This window comes from Sus scrofa, chromosome 1, assembly GCF_054392235.1.
Source record: "Sus scrofa isolate SSC_HxYL_T2T_F1_AM1 chromosome 1, Sscrofa_HxYL_maternal_Yorkshire_Landrace_v2.0, whole genome shotgun sequence".
NCBI classification, from domain to species: Eukaryota; Metazoa; Chordata; class Mammalia; order Artiodactyla; family Suidae; genus Sus; species Sus scrofa.
This window is the reverse complement of record NC_139383.1, coordinates 236,890,701-236,913,941: the sequence shown is the minus strand read 5'-3', so window position 1 is coordinate 236,913,941 and position 23,241 is coordinate 236,890,701. Positions and strand designations below refer to the sequence as shown.

Genomic DNA, 23,241 nt, shown 5'->3' with positions numbered 1-23,241 from the left:
AAAAATACATATTTTTAATTTGTTTTCCTAAACTGTTTTCTTAGGGTCATATACTAGGTTTTGAACCTTTTATGGGATAAAGATCTCTTTAGAAATCTCATGAAAACCACCCGGGCCCCTCCCTAGGAAAAAAATATTTATAGACTCTTAAACTATTGTACACAATTTTAGTTGGTTTTCAATCCCTCTGAAACCTAGGGATTAATAAAATCAGGTCAGATCAAAAAACTCTTAAACAGATTTCAATTCCTCTAAGAATTTCCTCTCCCAAGAGTGACTACACTGAATGCATGAGTTTTCCATACCCTACAACTCTTACCAAAAATCAAGATTTTAGTCAACTTTAATGCCAAATAGTTACATATAATATAATCAGTGAATTTTTTTTTCTTAGGGCCACGCCCACAGCATATAGAAGTTCCCATGCTAGGGGTCGAATAGAAGCTGTAGCTGACAGCCTATGCCACAGCCACAGCCAAGCAGGATCCAAACCACATCTGTGATCTACACTACAGCTCATGGCAATGCCAGCTCCCCAACTCACTGAGCGAGGCCGGGAACTGAACCCAAATCCTCATGTATGCTTGTCAAGTTTGTTACCACTGTGCCACCACGGGAATTCCCATAATCAGTGATATTTTTTTAAAAAATTATTTTTTTTGCCTAGACAGTTTAAAATGTATGTACTTAAAGGTTTATTTCAGTGGTTAAAAATGTTTATTCCACTTATTCTACTCCTTTTTTTAATCCTTGTTGCTATAAGTAGCAAAATTAAAATGTTATATGATATATTGTAAAAAGATCCCATAAGGTTTTGGTTTTTAAAATACTATAGTGAGGTGTGGCTTGGTCATTTTGCTGTACAATGGAAATTGACAGAATGCTGTAAATCAACTATAATAATAAAAATTAAATTAAAAAATAAAATAAAATACTACAGTGATATGGAACTGAAAAAAAAAAGGAGCATGATGACATGTAGTTGACACTGTAGGTTGGCAGGCATCTCTAAGATCATTTAAATTCCCCCATTGCTTGTCCCCATTACTTACAGAGATTTACATATTTCAAATGGGCTAATGTTTTTGAAAAATAATCAAAAATAATGAGTCCTACATCACTCTACCATTTTATGCTTTGCAAATAGAATTTATGTACATTATCATATTTGTCTTTCTCAAAAACTTAACAAGAGGTCGAGGTAGTTAATTTATTATTTACTTTTCCCAGATGGGGAAGCTGAAGGGTAAATTTATGAAGTCATTTGCTGGACATGATCCAGAAGTAAACCACAGGCATGGGTCAAGGGCTTAGATTTTCTGACTTCATGCTGGTGACCAAGCTAGGACACCACGAGATATGTTGAACCATGTAAAGTGCTTTTTTTTTTGGGGGGGGGGGTCTTTTCTAGGGCATATGGAGGTTCCCAGGCTAGGGGTCTAATTAGAGCTATAGCTGCCAGCCTACACCACAGCCACAGCAATGAAGGATCAGAGCCACGTCTGCAACCTACATCACAGCTCATCGAGACGCCGGATCCTTAACTCACTGAGCAAGGCCAGGGATTAAACCTGCAACCTCATGGTTCCTAGTCAGATTTGTTAACCACTGAGCCACTACGGGAACTCCTAAATGCCTTTTTTGTAGGTCAAAAGGGTTGAAATCAGACATTTCCAATGGTTTAACCTGCCTAGTGGAAAAAATTATTAACTTAAGATGTCATCACCCCTCTTTGCACTGGCACTGAGCGAAGGGCAGGCCTCAAATAAAACTGACCCACTTGATGGAAAAAGTTTTGAATGGAGGTTTATCACTGGTTGTATCTGTTGACAACCTCCCAAAGAAGGGAACTCTAGCTGGACAAGCAAACCTGGAACTTATAGCATGTGAAATTGGCAAGAAAGGAAGTGGAATACTAAAAGGAATAAGTAAGCATATCAAAGACAAACTCTGCTAACAACACATTTTTACTACGAGAGGGCTCTGATAGCTATAAAATGTTCCATGTACAGCTCCATCCTTTGTTTATAGAAAAAAAAAAAGTGTATATACTTACAAAAATTCTTCCTTTTTCATGGAGGCTATGTTTTTGAACTACTTTATCTTTGAGAGGCAACCTCAACGTATAATTTTCAAGGAAGGAAAGAGCAGAGGAAGGAAGGGCCTAAAACCAAGGTGACCAACCATCCTGGTTTGCCAGGGACTGATTGGGTTTCCAGGACACAAGACTTTCAGTGCTAAAACTCCTGGGTGAACAAAGTTAGTCACCTTATCTTAAAAACCTCAAAGTATTTCCTTGGATATACATCTAATTTTCTTTCAAATTTCCCTATTAATTAACCAAAAAAATTAGACATTTTCCTCCCTTTTATGGATGAAGCTGCTGAGACAAACAGTATGGATAAGATGACAAAGTCCATCAGTTGCCTAGTTGATTTTAGTCCTCAATTTCCCTTGATTTGAGTCATGTCTCTGGTAAAACCACTCATGTTTATTCCAAGAATGTATTTGTTTAGGGTGGGAAGGAGTGAGGAAAGGGATGATAAATGATTTTGTACAAATCATTTTTATCTCATCAATTGTTTTTCTATCAGCCTTGCCCCCAGGGCTAGGAGTAGTGTAGGAGTCCTAAATCGCTCTGAAGCTGTCTTACCATACAGGCCAAGGAGCTTAAACCACTTGCCAATCAGGTGATAAAGCACCAAAGGTCCCCTGCCAGAAGGAGGGACCAAAGCCAGGCTTGTTTGGTTGGCATAACATGAATGAGTCTGAGAGGAAGTCACCATGGCGGTGCTCTCTGTAGCTATCCTAAATGGCATCTTTGAGCTAATTCAAAAAAGTTGCCATTTCCTCTAGAGTTGCACTATCCAATATTTTTGCCACCAGCAATAAGTGGTTACTGAGCACTTGAATTATTACTTGTGTTAAATATACACAAGATTTCAAAGCCTCAGTACCAAAAAAACCCAGAATATTTCAATAATATTTTCAGATTATGTGTTGAAGAAATACTTTAGATATACTGAATTTGTTCTACAATGTATGTGTTTAAAATGGCTACTAGAAAATTTTAAATTATGTATGTACCTTCTCTTATATTCCTTTGCATAATGCTGTTCTAGATGCTTTAAATTCATCTGCCAAAAAATTAGTATAATAAATGCACAAATCTATTAATGTACAACTGCATAACTATATATCACTGCCCCACTGCTAGGGATATCATGTAATTTCATCACCTCACATTCTGGCTTTGGTTCTTCAATAAGCCTATGAATTATAAACCTAATAAAAGGGTTAACACTTGTCAATCACCACATGCTAGTCATGTTTAAGTGCTTTGTATGTATTAATTCAGTTTCACCATAAGGTAGAGGTCCTTCCCTGAAATGAAGCAAAAGACCAATTCACCTTGTGCATAGTTTAGTAAAAGGGTGGAGAGTCTGAGATATTTCAAGACTTCTCCTAAACTGGTTCAGAAAATTAGCTAAAGGATAAATTATTTACAGGCTTAAATGTCTGTGCCAGGTTTCTGCAGTGTCTTGAAGTGGCGTTTTACAAATATGTTTCAGACAGGGGGAAAATAAGCTGCAGTTTCATTAGTTCCCCAATGAAATTCTTTCCCATGCTCTAATAAATCCTCTTCCAAGACAAACCATGATTATACAGTTAATCATGACAGTCTCTTTGGGAACCATTTGTTTTGGCTGTCTTCCAGAGCTGAATTTTTTTTTTGGATGAGTGATTATTCTGTTTATTTATTTATTTTTTTAATGAAGAGAGAACAACAGATTCCACCTATTGAGCTTATTGTGCAAGTCACAAACCCCTCTGTACCAAAAAGAGGTCAGAAGCTGTTTCCCTATCTTGTTTGCAATATTGATTCACACCTCGAAATACAGAAAAAGCACAATTTTAAAATATGCTTAAATATAGCATAGGCAGCAACCATCAGTGTGACCCAGTGAGATGATCAAAGGCCTCTGTGTTCAACCCTTTTGTTTGGGCAATATAATAGTCAAATATTAGTGTCAGTATTAAAACCACATTTTATCTCATATACTCTGCATTCTCTAAACATGAAACAAAAAAATTATCCAATTTTCAAATTAATTTTCCCATTTGATTCCAAAAATCATTGTTTGCTTCCCAAGAGACCAACAAAACTTACGCTTTAAGGACAACCAGAAAGCTGTATCCAATGCACATGATCCCCACTAGAAAATAGGAGAGTGGCAGTCTGAAATTCATCCATCCAATTGTTCGTTTATTGTCATAGTAGCCATAAAAGAGGACAGAATATTGAGCCAAGCCCTAAAGTCCAAAAACAAAGCCACTTAACAGATGCTGTGGAAAGCAACTCAAAGTAAAAAGATCAACTTTTAAGAGGAATAACAAAATGACATTAATTTTCAAACTTGGGAGATGGCTCTGACATGAGCCCTACTGTTTTGCTTCATGGAGTGGCTGTTTTAGCTGCCACATTGATTGACAGCCTCTTGGTTTACTTGAAATTCAGGGACTTCTAAATACACTACATTTTAGACCAAATATAGGCTTGCTCAGCTGTGGAGCCATTACCATGAAATTCCCATTGATTGAAACATCAAAACACACTTCATAGTATCATTAGATTTACAACTTTAAGAGCTTGCTTAATATTGGAAGAAGGATCTGAAACGTGCTTCCTCAAAGTGTCATGCCAAATTTCCACTTCCAATTACCTAAGCCACAGTTAGACTGGTCCTCTGTGAATCACAGAGGCCATGTCTCAGATTACACTCAGCAAAAACAAGGAGCAGATAAGATGATATTGGAACCAAATGCACAACCGTCTATTTATCAGGACTATTATAGCATTCTCCCCTAACAAGCATGTTTATTCATGCAATTACATGCTCTTTCCCAAAAATTATCTGCCAGGGTTGGAATCATCATCTTTCAAAGCCACCTGAGTATAACTGCTCTCTGTACACAGAACTGGCATGTTTTGATGCTGCTTCCCTTATAATAGTCTTCATCTTTATCTCCTCTCATTCAGTGTTTTACACTCTTTCTTTGGAAGCATTGTTTTTCTATTACTATATATCTACTTTCCCAGTTTCTCTGACTTCATCTCTCGGGCAATAACCTAAAACAATAACTATTATGCTTTGTGAAGTAAGAAGATAATTGCGGTAATAATATCAACAATTTGTTGTGGGGTTTTTTTGTTTTGTTTTTGTGTTTTTTGTTTTTTGCTTTTTATGGCCACACCCATGGCATACAGAAATTCCCAGGCTAGGGACTGAATTGGAGCTGCAGCTGCCAGCCACTGCCACAGCAACAGTAACACGGGACTAGCCACGTCTGAAACCTACCCCACAGCTAACGGCAATGCCAGATCCTTACCCACTGAGTGAGGCCAGGATAGAACCCACATCCTCATGGATACTAGTCAGGTTCATTTCTGCTGAGCCACAAGGGGTACTCCAAGATGCTGCATTCTTTAATATCAGTTTTAACAATAAAGGTGACAGGCTGACCTCATCTCTAACTCTTTGTCTTATTTCTGGTGAACTCACATCCTAGTTCAAGAAGGTGCTATATACCATAACTACCCCATCCAAAAAAGGCTGAATAGCTACTAGCTGTATGCCTACTTTACAGATGAAGAAACTGAGCTTTAGAGATATTAACTAACTTGTCCATGTTCACCTAGCTAGGAAGTAGCAGAGATTGGGTCTGTCTAATTCAAATCCATATACTTAACCACTGTGCTATAATGCTTTGCCTATCCTTTCCTTGCCTACCAGGCCCTGTATCATACTAATGTCATATCTACCCAGTCAAACAAACAAACAAACAAACAAACAAAAAAAACCTGGAACCACTCTGCATGGATCCAGAATGGTGCCAGGACCTCTTAGAAAGGACCTGGACACCACTATTGAAAGATTTCCAAGGGCTTCATCTCTACATACATAAACATTACAACCTGAAATTTTTTCTCTAATTTATAATGGCAGTATTGGGATTAAAATACACCTCCAAAATAACATAAAAGGGAAATGTAAACATATAACAAACATCTGGTGAGCTTGTTAGGTTAGCACAATAGCTACTGGGGCAGCTAATTCATCTGGTGTATGTACCATTCAGCATATGTTCAATGACTGGCACTTCATAAATATTAGATCACAACCAAAGGGGGAAAGGGTCCGTTTTTGGAATCCTGATTATTTTGCAAAGGTTTCTTCAGTTAACCTATTTCTACATATACAGCGAATTATATGAAAGAAAGAGGAGGTACTGTTGAAGCACACAATTTTTAAGAGCTTTCTCCAATCCATCTCAGTAGCATATCGAGGGTGGCTTTAAACACTTCGAAAGGCTTAAAAGAGGAATGCCTCTTCCCCACTCCCGGTGGGCCCACCACACGCCACGCATCTTTCCCTTTCTCTTAAAACTCCAACAGCAGACATCTGGAAGTGACAAAAATAGAAGCAACTCCTGGCTTAGCCAAAGTTCCATTCGGTTTCCATGTCAGCACACATGGCTTTCCTTGTGGGAGCACTCTCCCATCCCAAATCTGTGACAGAGAAACCACATTCGGAGCCAAGTTTCAAATGAGCACAGAAAATTCCTGTCCAACTCTGGGCTCCATGCTTGCAAATTGTCTATTAAGACACTAATTTCTGTCTGAATGCTGCAGCTGGTCTAGTCCTTAGTCATTGACACACATCCATGAGAATGTTTTGATGATGCGGTCACTAGGAATCAACTCATGTATTTATTTACCTAACTAGCTTTTATTGAGAACTTATTTGCCAAATACTGTACATAGATGGAGTGGAAGACTGAATTACAGAGGCCCCTAAAAAAGTTCTGCGTTCAAATAGCCCCTTTACAAGTAGGTATCACCTGAAATTATATTAGAATTCCATCCCTTTGGTGTTTCTCACTACAAATAAATATTCACTGTGAAAGACAACATTCTACCTCCAGGATGATAAATGAGTTTCATCATCCTTAGTAAGCCCTTTTAGTTTGTGGTAACTGTCAAGCCATTATTTTGAAAAAAAAAAAATATATAAAGTCAAAATTAGAAAGGAAGCCATAATTTCTGAACCATGCCTGCTGAAGGGGAAGTGGTACCACATAATTGGACTATATTTCCACTTTTCTCTGAGTTATTATCATTTATACCTTAGTGTTAAGGGAAGTTTCAAGTGTGATAAAAGATAAAGAATTACATCACCTAACTGATACAGAAGTTCCCTTGTAGCTCAGAGGGTTATGGATCCGGTATTGTCACTGCTGTGGCACAGGTTCAATTCCTGGCTCAGGAACTTCCACATGCCATGGGGACAGCCAAAAAGAAAAACAAAAATCTGATCCAGTGGAGATACAAGAGAGAAGCAAGGACTGAGATGGCTAACAACACCCAAAACAAACCTCAAGAACAGCAGGCAGCCTGACCCTTTTGCAGTATACACTGAGTCCAGCCCCTGGCCACCCACCTTCTCTCCAACTAGACTCACCAAGCTTCTACCTCATGCTTTGCTCACCTTTGAGTTTCTTTTTCTTTTGCTCCAACAGAGATCTAGAGTTATAATACTGATGTTATATGGTTCTTGGCTAGGAAGTATGTCAATTACAGCAAAGAAGCTGGGCTGAGTCTTCACAGATCTTCTTATTTTTAATAGAGGAAATGAACTTCTACCTGTCTATGTTACCCTGGCTCTCAAAAAGCTGTCAAGTAGACAATTTCTTTTGGTGCCCATCCATGCATCACAGGCTCAGGGCAGTTGTCTAATATCATACATACATAAAGTATGTGGTAGGTTAAAAATCCAGGTCTGTCTAAAATTCCATGACTGAGTTCTTTTCATTATGCTCCACTGCCTTTTTAACCATGCTCACTTCCGTAAAGAAAACTTCCATTTGCCTTTTGCGCCATGATCCACAACTGTCACTAATGGTGGGGAATTCTAGACCCTATGCTCAAAGTCCATTACACATTGCAGTCCACTTGGATGTTTCACAGGAACCTTGAACTCAGTACATTTTAAAAGTTTCCCAAAACTTGTTTGTTCCTCCTGTCTCAGGAAATGATCCTCACCCTGGCCAGAAACTTGGATATTTTCATTATCTTCCCATTTTCACCCATAAGGCACATGCAGTCACTTGCTAAATCCTGTAGTTTATGCCTCATCCCCATATCTGATACCAATCCCTTCTCTGTACATAACTGCCATTTACAGGCCTGTCTTCCTCCACCTTATACCAACAAACCCATTCCATACTCACAAGAATCTTCTAAAGGATAACTCTGACCATATTTCCATCCTGCTTCAAAACTTTATGTTCTACATTGCCTAGAGAATAAGCTCTGACTCTTAAGCATAAAGAATCCAACTGTCCTCCATGATTATACCCTTGTTTTTTTTGTTTGTTTGTTTTTTGTCTTTTTGCCCTTTCTTGGGCCGCTCCTTGGCATATGAAGGTTCCCAGGCTAGGGGTCTAGTCGAAGCTGTAGCCACCGGCCTACGCCAGAGCCATAGCAATGCAGGATCCGAGACGCGTCTGCAACCTACACCACAGGTCACAGCAGCGCTGGATCCTTAACCCACTGAGCAAGGCCAGGGATCGAACCCGCAACCTCATGGTTCCTAGTCGGATTCGTTAACCACTGAGCCATGACAGGAACTCCATATACACTTGTTTTTGTATGACGCACTCATCTTCCGCCTCTCTAATCTCTCCCTGAATACCAGCTTTGCTGAATCACTTATGGGTACTGAGTGCATAGCACCATTTACTGTCTCCATATCTTTGTGCATATTGATCCCTCTGCTTATAATACAGCTCCCAGTTATCTTCCCCATTTCAGAACCTAGCTTGTTCCTACTCTTCCTTTAAAACTAGTTCAAGATACCTCTGTAAAGACTTTACTAACCTCTATACCAGAGACAGTTGTTATGGGGAAATGCATGGTCATTTCCTTCAGTTGCACAGAGCTCCACTAAATGAAATACATCCCATACCTTCTCTAGCTCTTCACTCACTCCACCCCAGGGAAGGTATAGTGACTTTTCTGATTGGTAAATGAAACTAACTGGGCTTGCCTTTCAAACAAATTATTTTGAACTCAGATGAGAAACAGAGTTATTGTTTACTGGATCTTCTCAGAACTCTAGTAAACTTCAACACCAACTCCTCCCTTCATCATGCTTCCATGTGCCTAGGACATATATATTTTTAGCTGGAGATTGTCACATCATATGGCAATTGTTTGTTTGCACATCCAGTTAGACCATAAGATCCCTGTAGACAGGGAACATATATCAATTACTTTTGTATTCCCAGCATCTCATATTCAGTTTATGTTTGCAGCATGACTAAGTGAACAGAGAAACTGCTTCTAGTAGTCATTAGCAATCCTCAGTTAGATTAAGCTTCTTCAAATTATCATCCAAGCCACCCTTTTCTATTATTCTCCTATTACCAGTTTTAATAGAACAGAGTAAATCATTCAAGAGTGTAACATGAAAATAACAATATTATATCAGGATTAAATAAATCAAAACACCAAGAAAGTATTTGACAAAACTATTTAATTTTTCCTACTAATTGCTAAAGCTCTTACAAAATGAAACAATCTAAGTGCTATAAAACGAGATGCTATGTGTGATTTCCTCCCACACAGAAAAAGAGGGGAAATTTACAAGGTAGAAATTAAAAGGACTCTGTTACAGGGCTTTGTTGTTAAATGTAAATCTGCCTAGTAGTTCTTTAAAGTTATGACATGTGAATTCATACATGAAAAGAGATATTCGTTGTTACCTAGGCATAGACTGTATTGGAAAGACCTTAGTATTGTCTATTCAAAAAAGGATTGTTTTCATTTTTTGTTTGTTTTTGTTTGTTTGTCTTTGTTTTGGCCAGACCTATGGCAAATGGAAGTTCCTGAGCCAGAGATCAAATCTGAACAATAGCTTCGACTCAAGCTGCTGCAAAAAAACAGAGAAAACTCCAAATCCTTAAGTCAGTAAGTCACCAGGGAACTCCATATATGTCTTTTTAAAATCAAACCTAAGGAGCCTATTGAATCAAAAAGACTTGCACTGGACATTAAGGAAGTGAAGCAAATATGAGAGCCAGGGATGAACAGCCCTTAGGTACTGCCAATCCCAGCACTATGTACCTGAGCAATGCCTGCCTCTGTTCAGGGAAGTCTTTAAAGAAGTCTCATTATGGTAAGAGGCTCCTCACCTCTTCCAATCTCAGGATCTCCATTCCAGGGATGGACATGGGAATCTACAAGAGGCTTAGAAGCTTGACTTGAGGCCATTCTTTTGCCCTCACTGAGGAGTTATTCATGACCTAGGAGTTCAATTTCTGCTGAGTCAGCCTTGGGCTAGGCTGAGATAATAGATTTGGCAAAGAGGCCATGCTCTGAAGCTTGCTGAAACTCAATAACAACAATTTAGCAGCCATGTACATGTGCTGCTCAGATCTCCTCCAAAAGACAGTGAAATGGGTAGCGTGAATCAAAAGATACAAACTCCTAGTTATAAATAAGTTATGGGGATATAACATAAGCAAGGCACTATAGTTAATAATGCTGTATTGCATATCTGAAAGCCGCTAAAAGAGTTGTGGACAAAGCTGCCTGCCATTTCAGTAAATAGAGGATGTTTCAGCCATCGAAACATTAGCCACTGCAGCCACCCCAACAGTACACCAGGAAGGAGGTAAAAAAGGATCCTGGTCCTAGAAAGGTAAGATGCAGATCAAAAGAATAATTTCAGTCAGTCCAGACTCTTGTGTCTTCCCATACAGAGAAAAGCACAAAAATTATTAACTTGAGATGTCTGGTTTTTGTGATTAGCAGTGATCTTTCTACGTTCCACCAAATGGGTTTGTTTTGTTTTTTTTTCAGCAAAGATTCCTATATATCCTGACTCCTCCCTTACCTTTTGGAACAATCCCTCAGAGCTATCTGAGAAGCTGCCACCCCAGGTTATAGTACTCAGTGAAGCTGCCAAATAAAATGTAATCTCAATTTTTTAGGTTGTACATTGTTTTCAGCAGACAGAATAAATCTTAAAAGTTCTTATGAAAAGAAAAAAAAATTCTGTAACTATGTATGGTGACATGTTAACTAGACTTATTGCAGTGGCCATTTTGTAAATATATACAAATATCAAATCATTATATAACATAATATAATGTTATATATCATTATACAACATAATATAATGTTGTATGTCAATTTTTCCTCAATTAAAAAAAAGGGGAGCTCCCTAAAAACAAAGATGCATTTTAACTACTGAAATATTCCTAAAGAAAAGATATATCATTATGTATGCAAATCACAAAAATTTTTCTTCTAAATATGGCCAGTATATTAAGAGATGAAGGAACTGAAAAGAACTGAGACTACCTGAGAGAGGTCACTCTTACTTTGGAAGATCACTACTTAAAAGAACTGCTGATGTGGATAAAATAAGAACTGAATTGCTGTTTGTTATTATTTAAACTGTCTCTGGAGTTCTCTTGCAAATCTCTGGGTTAAGGACCAGACATTGTTACTGCCGTAGCTCAGGTCGCTGCTGTAACATGGGTTCAATTCCTGGCCTGGGAACTTCTGCATGCCTTGGAAAACAAAAACAAAAACAAAAACAAACAATGAAAAACCAACCAACCAAAAATAAAAACATTTAGACTGTCTCTGACAGTCTCCTCTGAGGACAGACCTTAAGAATGCCATCTGGCAAAAGTGGGTACAAGGAATCTTAAGAACGAGATCTGGCAGAAGTGGGTACTTGGAATGACCTGTTAGAGTAAAACAATTTTACATTCAAATCAACCACATTTTAGTCTGAATTTCAGTGCCTCCTTTAATTATCCATACTTGGGAAACTAACTAACCTCTCTGAGTCCTAATTCCCTCAATTATAAAAAGATTATTAATCTTCATCTTGAAGGGTTGTTATGAAGATAAAATTTAGTGTATGTGCCTGCTTAACACGTAACAGTTAACTCTCCTCTCCTGCCCCTTCTAAGACTTCCTAACCACCTCCCACATCTATGACAACCAGCAGAAAAGAGGAGGCAAAGTTGACTCACCACCACTGATCTCCATATGCAATGTTCAAAATGCCCTCAAGCTGGAGAGCTAAATGCATTTCCCTTTACTCACAACCAAAATCTTTACCCATATGATCTCATTGTCTGATATCAGCTCAAACTCATTCCAAATTCCCCCTCAGTTCCTCCCCTCCTTACAAGAATATCAAAGCTTTATAGTCTCTTCTTCTTTATCATTCCTACATCATTCTTGTGTCTCCAAGTAGCTTGCCTACAGACATCCTCTTACTGACTTAAACTCATTCTTCTAATTCTATTGCTTTAAATAATAGTATTTTATCCAATTTGATTCTTAGCATGCATATTAGACAATATCCCTATTTCTTAACTATTTTAATAAAATATATTTTCCTCCTGTTCAGTAAGACCCATCACTGGGTACTCAATAAAAAAATTAAAAATATGGTGCTTTATAAATGGTGATTTTTGAAAAGCCATAAGACTGGCTAACTCTGCGTATATCAAATGGTACTTGTCAGCTATTAATTAAAGGGAATTTGGATGAGTTATGATACATGCTTATGGGTGACAGAGCACTGAGCTCCAAGGCAATACTTCCAGGGGGGTCCAGAGAGAAGTTCCAAGGTTCTAACATGGAACTCAGCTGAGAAGCAGCTCCTCGAAACCTCACCACGTTCATCCTAAAGGTTTTCTGATCCTTCCTGTCCTATAGGCCCTTCTACCACAAGAGGTCATGCTTGCATCTATTTTACAGTGTTTGATAAATTGATTCTGCTTCTCTTCAGCTGAATCTGTAAGGCATTGCTTAGCTAAGCTGGTATATTAATCTTCTAAGATGCAAAAAGCAGACAAACAAACAAACAAGCAAAAAATCCCTCATGTTCCAATTAGACCATGTAGGTACCAGTCATCTCTACTCTAGGCCTGAAACATGTCTTATTCTCCTGGCATTTCTGGGCTCTTTAGAAGTCCAGAATTCTAGGTGGAGGGGGAGGGAGTGGGATGGACTGGAAATCTGGGGTTAATAGATGCAAACTATTGCATTTGGAAAGGATAAGTAATGAGATTCTGCTATATAGCACTGGGAACTATATCTAGTCACTTGTGATGGAGCATAGTAGAAGATAATGTGAGAAAAAGAATGTATATATGTTCAAAAAAAAGTACAGAATTCTGAGTTTCCAGGGATCTCAAGGACATCTAGTCAATGGTTGCCTCCGTGGTGTCACGACAGATGGAATACTGGGCTGTCCACTTAGATCGTCTTATAATACAGCATGGGCACTGCTATGAGGTAATTGTTCAGAGGATCAAGCAAAGAAGGCAAGGGTAAATACTGAACCTTCCCATTTGAAAAGCTAATTTAGGAATTTCATGTTTATTATGAAAAGGGAAAATGGGACCCAACTGCTCCCCTTGTGAACTACTGCATTAAATGGAGTCAGTCTATGTTCCACAAACTGTCAGTGAGAAGACTGTTGAAAATTATGACAGGAAAATTACTAATGTGATACAAAACATAGAAAGAATGCCAAATTAGGAGGCTTTTATTAGCCATAAGATTTAAAACATGCTTCTGTGACTCAAAGTTTCCCTAACTTTATTTTTTATTTTTATTTTTTTATTTTTTTGTCTTTTTTTTTCTAGGGCCGCTCCTACAGCATATGGAGGTTCCCAGGCCAGAGGTCAATCAGAGCTGTAGCCACCGGCCTACACCAGAGCCACAGCAACACGGGATCTGAGCCTCATCTGCAACCTACACCACAGCTCATGGCAACGCCAGATCCCCAACCCACTGAGCAAGGGCAGGGATCGAACCCGCAACCTCATGGTTCCTAGTCGGATTCATTAACCACTGTGCAACAACAGGAACTCCTCCCTAACTTTAAAATGTGGGACATGGGATTGATCTCTATGGGTACTTCTACATCTAAAACTCTATTTGTGATAACTTGTCAATCAAGTGATCACAGTATGAAGAAAAATTAAGAAATAGGTGAATAATATCATGTCAGTGACTATTTTCCTTAACCTTTTTAATCATCTCTCATTGGAGTTCCTGTTGTGGCACAGAGGAAACGAATCCAAATAGGAACTGTGAGGTTGCAGGTTCAATCCCTGGCCTCGCTCAGTGGGTTAAGGATCTGGTGTTGCTGTGAGCTGTGGTGTAAGTCACAGACACGGCTCAGATCTGACATTGCTGTGGCTCTGGTGTAGGCTGGCCGCAACAGCTCCGATTAGACCCCTAGCCTGGGAACCTCCATATGCCATGGGTCTGACCCTAAAAAGACGAAAAAATTAAAAAATTGAAAAAAATCATCTCTCATTGCCTTTAGAATCATTTTCAGGCCAGCCTAGAGTTATAAAGGAAAATGAAAATCATAAGATACTCCAGTTTCCATCTTCCTCTATCCACTATGAATAATATTTCGCCAAACTGCATATGAGAGAGCAGTTGAGGGCAATAATTAAGTCTTGGTGAGCACACTTATCACCCAAACCTTTCCTCTAGTTTTCTCCTATATTCATCTCCTAGACTCTCTACTCCTCCCCTTAGCAGCTCTCAGTGCCACCTTCTTCTTTGTCTTTCTCAAATAATCAATACCTTCAAAACCTCAATTGGACATTTTTTTTTTTTTTTGCAAATGTTTTATCTCTGTCAGTTGACAAATTTATAAGTATAAAAACTTCAAAAGTAAACATTTAAAAGTCAAAAGGCCTTAAGTTCATATTTTAAATTCTCCCTTTGGAGCTCCCGTCGTGGCGCAGTGGTTAATGAATCCGACTAGGAACCATGAGGTTGCGGGTTCGATCCCTGCCCTTGCTCAGTGGGTTAACGATCTGGCGTTGCCATGAGCTGTGGTGTAGGTTGCAGAGGCGGCTCGGATCTTGCATTGCTGTGACTCTGACGTAGGCTGGCAGCTACAGCTCAGATTAGACCCCTAGCCTGGGAACCTCCATATGCTGCTGGAACGGCCCAAGAAATGGCAAAAAGACAAAAAATAAATAAGTAAATAAATAAATTCTTCCTTTATCTGGCAAGACTAAAACATCAAAAAATGTCAATAATATTATTAGTTTTTGTTCTTATTAACTAAACTGGAAGGTTATTATTTTGCTAATCAGAGAGAGAGAGGAGAAATAAAAATAGTTTTGGGGTACACAGTAATAAATTATTTTAAATATAAATGGTGGGGGGGGGAGACAGAGATGAAAGAAGCAGAAATGATACAAAGGAGAAAAGAAAGATAAGAAGTAAACTCTAACTCAGAAGCCATCTGTCTCTGAAACCCAAACACTAGCAAAATTAACAACTGGCTTCCTCAGAACTCTCCAGTATGTTTTTTTTTTTTTTTTTCTCCGTTTTACTCAATGAAGAACACACTGTATACTAGCTATCTATGTATCTTTCTTCTACTGTCATGACTACCTTGAGGTCAAGAACCATGTCACATTTATCTCTGTAAAACCAGTGCATGTTTATATCCAATAAATACATGCTGAAATGAAATGAAAATTCCAACTGACAGGTCTGATTTAAAATTCCTAAGACCACAAAGTCGGGGCGGCCACTCCACCTTATGTTTATTCTATAGCTGCCAGGTTTACTTAGAGACTGGGAACCTTTCCTAAAGTTTACATTTGCTGCTACTGTTCACATAGATTAATTTCTTTGGCTCTTATCTCAATGCTCTACAAATCTTCCCCCTTGCTCAGGATTCCCAGTCAACAAGATTCATTAAGCCTCTCTCATTTCAGTATTATATTAAGGGCTTCAAAGAAGATGTAGCAGATGTGGTCCTCTCTACAAAGCTCACAATTTAGACAGGTTGAAGGTAGAATTCAAAACATCTGTGAAACATGCCTACTAATACTATAAACATAAAGGCTATTGTTTTTCTCTCCCTCCTTCTTTCCCAATCTACATAAAATTTTATTCACATTTGCTTCTCTTTAAAAACTCCTTGAATTATCAATTTCCCAATCTCTACCATGCTACTTTTTCAACCTATACATTTCCAAACATCTCTAATCTATTCACCATTTTTAAAAGAATGTGTGGAATTGAATAGCTGTCAGACTTGGATCATACTCCAAAATGATTTTCCAATGGGCAGAAATTAGTCCCTGCCATTATGATAATCCTCTCCAGAGCAGCTCGAAAGGTAATATTCAGTTCAGTGCCATAATGGAATAATGCACATTTGGGTACCATGATACAGATTTTCATATAATATAGAAGTTAAAATTTAATGTTTAGTATTTACTATTTAGCTTACTTTAGTAATGACTATTCAGTAATGCTAAATAGACTTGTTTAAGAAGTGAAGAAGTTAATGTGAAATATCAAAGCCCAAAGAATCCAACAAGATTTTTCAAAGAGCACATTTGCAGACTCCATTGTCCTTTTCCAAAGCCAGAGATAATAATATTCATGTTAAGTCTTTGAACTCTGAGCTCACCCTCATTCAATATCTATCTTCCCATTTAATCATATTATCATATTCCCAAATCCTATTCACTTCTTTCTTTCTTTCATTTTTTTAAAGGGGACAGAGACATCTCTCTTAAGACCTTCATCTAGACCTAGAAGGTCTTCATGCCATGGAGTTTCAGAATATAGAAAAATCTGTCCTCTTAGGAGCACAGCTGTGTAGAAACACTTACATTGAAGTCATACAACACACCAAAGTTGGCTGCTGATGCCTCTTCAGCTCTGGGAACTGTTTTCCTAGGTAAACTGCCATATGGCAAACCCCAGAGGTACTACATGGAGAAACAAAGAAAGCAAGCAGTTAACAACTAGAAACAAAGTCTGAGCCACACATGTGATCACAAATGGTTTTATTTAAAAGCACTTGAGAAACTTTTTCATTGGGACTCTGTGAGTCTCCATGTGGGGTCCCATTTTCTGGGAATTGACTACTAAATCCAGAGTTAAGAACAAAGGGAACACTAAAGACCCTACATTCTGACTTTAGCAGACCGCCAGCAATGGGGCCAACCACATTCCCCAGAGGCTTGCTGAGAACCCCACTACCCTTCATTACCTCCAAAGTGGTCTCATTTAGGAGGTCTGGAAAGGAGAGAGGTGGCCTTTTGGGGACGGTAGTGCTCAAGAAAACTATACTCCCTCCATCTTCAGATGGAAATAACCCTCGGGGGTGAGGGTGGAGGGAGAAGAGGAGACAGAATCACTCATACAATTAGAGGGTGTCAACTAGGAGTGAAGACAGCACCAACTGTGACATGTACTTCACACTGATTCAGGTTTACTTCCCTGATCTTGTACTATCAGATTAGAAGAGATGTTATTAAGGGTGGAGCCAGCCAGTGATGGAGCAAGGGTGGGGTCATACCAAGAGCATTGGTAAGAACCAGAAAAAATATTCCTCTAGCCCCAGGGCAGGCATGTGGTTGGCCATGTAGATGCTGCTTCTTATGTGACAGGAAAACATCCCTTTCTTGGGGCTGGGGCTGGGGCAGGAGGATGAATGTGAATGAAAATCTGGGTGCAGAGCTTGACAGGGCAAGGGCTGTAAATCAGCCCCTGCCCCTGCTCTTCAAACAATCTGCATCACTTCTACAGCAGCCTCGCATCCCCTCTGGCTTCCTGAGACCATACAGAACAGAGGGTGAGTTCTACTGAGGCTATTTTGCCCTAAACTTGGAGGCCGCAGTAAACAAAGAAGATTGGGGTCTCCAGTTTGTGCAGGGTCACAGGAACTTTGGGCAAAAAAGGCAAATGCAGCAGAAGAATGCCATGTGAGGCTGCTCAGTGGAGGCAGCTGAAAAATGTAGCACTGTTGCTGGGAGGTGATCAATCCTGGCCTCTGATGGTTCTGTAAACTTAGCATGCAGGAAGGCCATCCTCTTTTGTACTTTTTCTGGAGTTAGTAATCAATGCCCAGAAAACAGAAATCAATGCCCCTCAATACCTAACACAACCTGTAAAAAAGCATCAAAAACCAATACATTTTCCTATTCTAGGACTATATCTAGTGGAACACACATTAGCTCCCTCCAGTACATATTAGGCATTCTGCAATTTCCTATGGTTGGAATGAATTAGCTACAACCTTTCATTTCTTCCACATGAAGGCAGCACCCTGTGTGGGAAAGAATAAATGAAGCTGATAAAACTCCCTATACACCCTGCATCTGACACTGAGGAGTGTCATAGTCACTGGTAATAGGGTTTCAGGTTTCCTAAGAGAGAGGAGCAAAAACAAAGCTGAGGTTAATTTGAAAGAGATGAAATACGTACATTCCGTTGCACTGCCTGAAAGTTTTTACCTATGACCTTAGAAGTCTTAGGACTTTGGATCTATGTCCACTGTCTTCTATGACCAGAGAGCACAGAACACTTAGAATTACCTCAGAGATTATAAATTATCTCAGAGACCACAAAACTCTAAAGTAAGGGTGCAAAGCCTTCTTGCAAAGAATTTTAGGTCCTCATCCCAGATCAGCTTAAACAAACAAACAAACAAAAAACCTCACTTGAGATATTAGCTAAGTCCAATAAGCATTGTGTGATTCAGTTTCCAATTTTTTTTTTTTTTTTTTTGCCATTTCTTGGGCCACTCCTGTGGCATATGGAGGTTCCGAGGCTAGAGGTCTAATCAGAGCTGTAGCCGCTGGCCTACACCAGAGCCACAGCAACACGGGATCTGAGCCGCGTCTGCAACTTACACCATAGCTCACGGCAACACCAGATCCTTAACCCACTGAGCAAGGGCAGGGATTGATCCCACAACCTCATGGTTCCTAGTCAGATTGGTTAACCACTGAGCCAAGACAGGAACTCCCTACATTTTTTAAAATGGAGGAAGAAAAACTTTTTTTCCTATAGTCTACCTCATACATTTGTTGTGAGGTTTAGTAAGTAAAAGAAGTGAAGGTGCTATGCACTGTTAAAAGCTAAAACTCATTATGCACACAAGGCACTATTAGTAGTATTATGCTTGTGGAGCAGCTTGATACAAAAGCTGGCTCTGATTTGAAAGCATGGGGATAAAAAGCCACTCAAAACAATGAATTTTGGCTGTTGTTAATACTGTATTGAATAAATTGCTTTAAAATACTGATAATATGAAAAGATCCTTTGTAGGTTAAATAAAGCCTAACTCAACTCCTAGGTGGTAAGCATCCAAAGCAGTCTGTCTTTTAACTCTTTTTTTTTTTTTTTAGCATCTAATTGACATTTATAGCATATTTCGTACAATAGCAGCAGAATATACATCCTCTTCAAGTGTTCATGGAACACAGAATAGACCATATCCTGGGCCATAAAACAAACATGAACAAATTTAAAGGATTATAATCATATACAGTGTGTTATCTGACCATATGGGAATCAAACTAGAAATGAATAACAGGAAAATATCTAAACACTTGGAAATTAAACAACATACTTCTAAATAAACCATTGATCAATGATAAATAAAAATACATCGAACCTGAATGAAATAAAAATACAACACATCAAAATTCATGGGACACAGATAAAACAATGCTGAGAGGAAAATTCTAGCAAAACTGACAAAGAAAAAAAGAGACAAGGCACAATTTATCCATATCATGAGTGAAACCAAGAATATCTCTACAGATCATAGAGCTTCAAAATGATAAGGGAATATCACAAACAACTCTACAGACATAAATTTGGCAACTTGGATGACAGGGACCAAGTCCTAGAAGTACGAACTTCCACAACCATTCAATATAAAGTGAATAATTTGAGTATCAATATAACTATAAAATAATTGAATTTTTAATTAAAATATCCTCCCAGTGTATCTCTAGGTCCAGTAGTTTTACTGGAGAAACTTATCAAATATTTAAATAATAATTAACACCAACTTTATATGATCTCTTTCAGAAAATAAAAGAAGGGAGAACACTTTCCAATTCTCTTTATGAGGCCAGTTTATTCTGATGCCAAAACTAGACAAAGACAGTCATGAAATAAAACTAAAGTCAAATATTCCTCATGAACATAAATGCCAAAATTTTTTTTTGCTCTTGTGCTTTCCTTTATTCTGCTCTTCCTCAAACTAAAAATCATGGTTCTTTCTAAACCTGCCATGTCTTTTAACTCTTATGGGTAAGTCCACAACCTCAGTCTTGCTTCTTGGTGTTAGTTGATTGCATCTTCCCCCTCCCCCTACCCCAGCTCAGGGCTTGGCTGTCTTCTTCAATCCGGACCCAGTATCTGCTGTATTCTCCTCACTGGCCTTGGTCCCAAGAGATCCACGCCACCCCATTCCATATAAGGCAGGGGGGATGGAGAGGTAATCTTATTTTATACCTGGAAAAATTTGCTCACTTTCTATTTCTTTAGATAAAAAAACAGGGGTTTGAGGACCGATCTTTTGCTGATTTGAATATACACCTTGTTTCTGGATATCAAGGAGGCACTACTACTCCCAGAAAGGAAGAGGCAGTCTTTTCCAACCCCAATTCCCATTGGATGATAAAACTGTAGCTCACTGGATCCTCGGAACAGAGCTTCCATGCCTGCCTGCTTGCACCTCTCATAAGCATCCTATCTTAATAAATCTGTTTCTTGTCTATCAAAAAAAAAAAAGCTAGATAACTTGAGTTGCATTAAGTAGTATCTCTTTCAAAGCAAACCTGGCAAAATAAATACATGCAACTCACAAGGTGTCAAAGTCTTACTCTTGAGCAATTAATATTTGGGCACAGGGACCACCTTGGGAATCTGATGAATCTATGAACTTTCCACAGAAAAATGTGGACACACACATAACATTTTATAAATGATTTCAGAAGGCTCATGTACCCTATGGAACAAAGATTAGGATCTTTGATTCATAAGTACCATTTTGAAGATTAACCTTGTTACAAATAAGAATGTAGGTAGCCAGCTAGTCATTCTACTCTTAAAGAAAAGAGCTTTTCTAATAGAATGATTGCAGAAGAAGCTTGTTTCAGCTTTTTTCATAAACTGGAAGTCAGAATCTTACCTCTGGTAACATGATAAGGCTGAATGTCAGGATAAAGAGAACCATATTTACTCCATACATCCACCTCAAAAAGAGGAAGTATGAAGCCACTGATGAGCCAAACTGACCTATATAAAATAAAAATTTGAAAGAGAGCTCAATACAAAACAAGATAAGAGCAATGTCTTGGTGCCTTCTAAAATAAGTCTTTGCATTGCAACATACTGGTTATTTTCACATTTAAAGTTTCTAGAATTCTTCTTTTTCTATCCAGAAAGAGAAAATGTTAACATAATGGAAGTTATGTAGAACTAGATATAGTTATGTAGAATGACTATAGTGCCATTCTATACAATGACTACATCTTTAGAGCTTATGCAAGAGAAAGCTGCCTTTTGCATAGCACCCAGAACTGCTATTTGAAGAATCCATCTTATCCTTTGAGTTAACAGAGTTAAGTGACCAAATGTACATAAAGTGGTTAACAAGTTCAAGCTCATACTGCTTACCACACAACAGGCCAATAAATCAAGAGATGAATTGTTGGGGCAAGAAAAAATGACTTCAGAAGCTGGCAGACCAAGAAGGTGGTGGACTCATGTCCCAAAGAACCATCTTGCCTGAGTTAGAATTCAGGCTTCTTTTATACTAAAAGGGAAGGGAGAAAGTCAAACAGTTCTTGGTTCTGGTCAGCCTCCAGAAGGGATGTCTTAATTTCTTTCTTTCTGCAGTCATTAACAAGTGGGCCTGGTTAGGATGTTTCCTGTGAGCTACACAAAGGTATTTTGGCTTAATGCTTATTACCTGGGAGGCAGGGTTCCCAGAGATGGACCATTATGTTTAATTTAATTTTATTGGCAATATCCCTGTAGTGATTAACTTGTAATAGAATACAAAGTTTCTTCCCTATTACAGTAACTACAATGTTTGGCCAGTAGTTAGCTAACATAATCATAGTTATTGCACTTCTTCTTCCTTTTCTCAAGCAACAATGCTTTTCTCAAAAAAGTTACATCTTTTATGCATAGTTATCCTATAGTCCATCCTGTGTTGTTCTTCTGCATAAATGGCATTTCACAGGTACAGTGTAGAAGCTGAAGGCCATTCATTCACTCTCCACATATTTAAAGTATCTTCTGTCCAGAATTATCTTAGATGTGAAACACAGTATCAGAAACAGAGTTGCTATCATAATACAACTTACATTTTAGTGAGATGTGGAAACAAAAAAATATGCAATAATTTTAAAAGAAATAAATACACATTATAATATATATTATAATACATATATACATATTATATGTATGTTTACTATTATATGCAATATTACATACCATCTATTATATCCATATATTATGTGTACTATATAGTATATATATATGTATGATGTATAGGTAAGTGTATAATATATACATAGAATGTGTTATATATTATATATGTATTATATAAAAATTTTAAAATCATATTATTATAAAATTATATATAATAATTTAGTCAGGTCCTAGGGGGAAGAAGTTAAAATATTAAGAGAGATTGCTTTAGATAGGTCAATGAAGATATACCAGAAAACGTAACATTTGAGCAGAGATCCAAAGTTGAAGGTATGGGCAGCAATGGCCAGAGCTGATAAAGAGCAGCTCAAGTAGAGGAAAGAACAGAAACAAATATTGCGAAGGTGGCAAGAGCTCAAGATAACTGAGGAACAAAACTAAGCTGTGTGGCTGAAGGACAAAGAAAAAGGAAAGTAGTGATGGATGCAGATGAAGAAAGAAGCCAAACCATAGTGCATAGGGTCTCTTAAGAAAAGGCAAAAAGTGAGGATTTAATTTTAAATGCTATGAAAGTCATAGACAAGTCTTAAGTAGTGATGATGGGGCAGGGGAACTTGACCTCTAAACACCCACTTCAGCTTTGGAGAATGAGTTGGGAGGGGATTGACAAGAGTGTGCTGTCAACTCACACCCCCCAACCAAGGGAAAACTGAAGTGATCTGTCCAATTCTTATTGAGAAAAAGAAAAATAATCAAAGGCATTCTCTTAAATCAGAGAATGAAAGAGGAAGAAAAAAATTGGAATTTGAGTCTCAGGTTGAGATTTTATAGATTAAGTCAATGTTCTTTGATAATAACTTAAAGTTCGACATCAAATTGCTAGTTTTTACAATCTTCCC

The 23,241-nt window shown here is 38.2% G+C and overlaps 1 protein-coding gene across 16 annotated transcripts in view; it reads right to left on the bottom strand.

Moving 5' to 3' along the window:
* Nucleotides 1-23,241, bottom strand: part of TMC1 (transmembrane channel like 1) — a 397,188-nt gene that overhangs the window by 62,396 nt on the left and 311,551 nt on the right. For all 16 annotated transcript variants that reach the window (XR_014841737.1, XR_014841739.1, XR_014841738.1 and 13 more), the window contains 3 exons: nucleotides 21,093-21,199; nucleotides 16,768-16,866; nucleotides 4,172-4,314 (listed from right to left, as the gene is read on the bottom strand). Coding sequence is in view for 10 of the 16 variants with exons in the window: in XM_085018990.1 (XP_084875116.1) it covers nucleotides 4,172-4,314; nucleotides 16,768-16,866; nucleotides 21,093-21,199 (349 nt within the window). In the remaining 6 variants the exon portion in view is untranslated. The remainder of the gene's footprint in view (nucleotides 1-4,171; nucleotides 4,315-16,767; nucleotides 16,867-21,092; nucleotides 21,200-23,241) is intronic.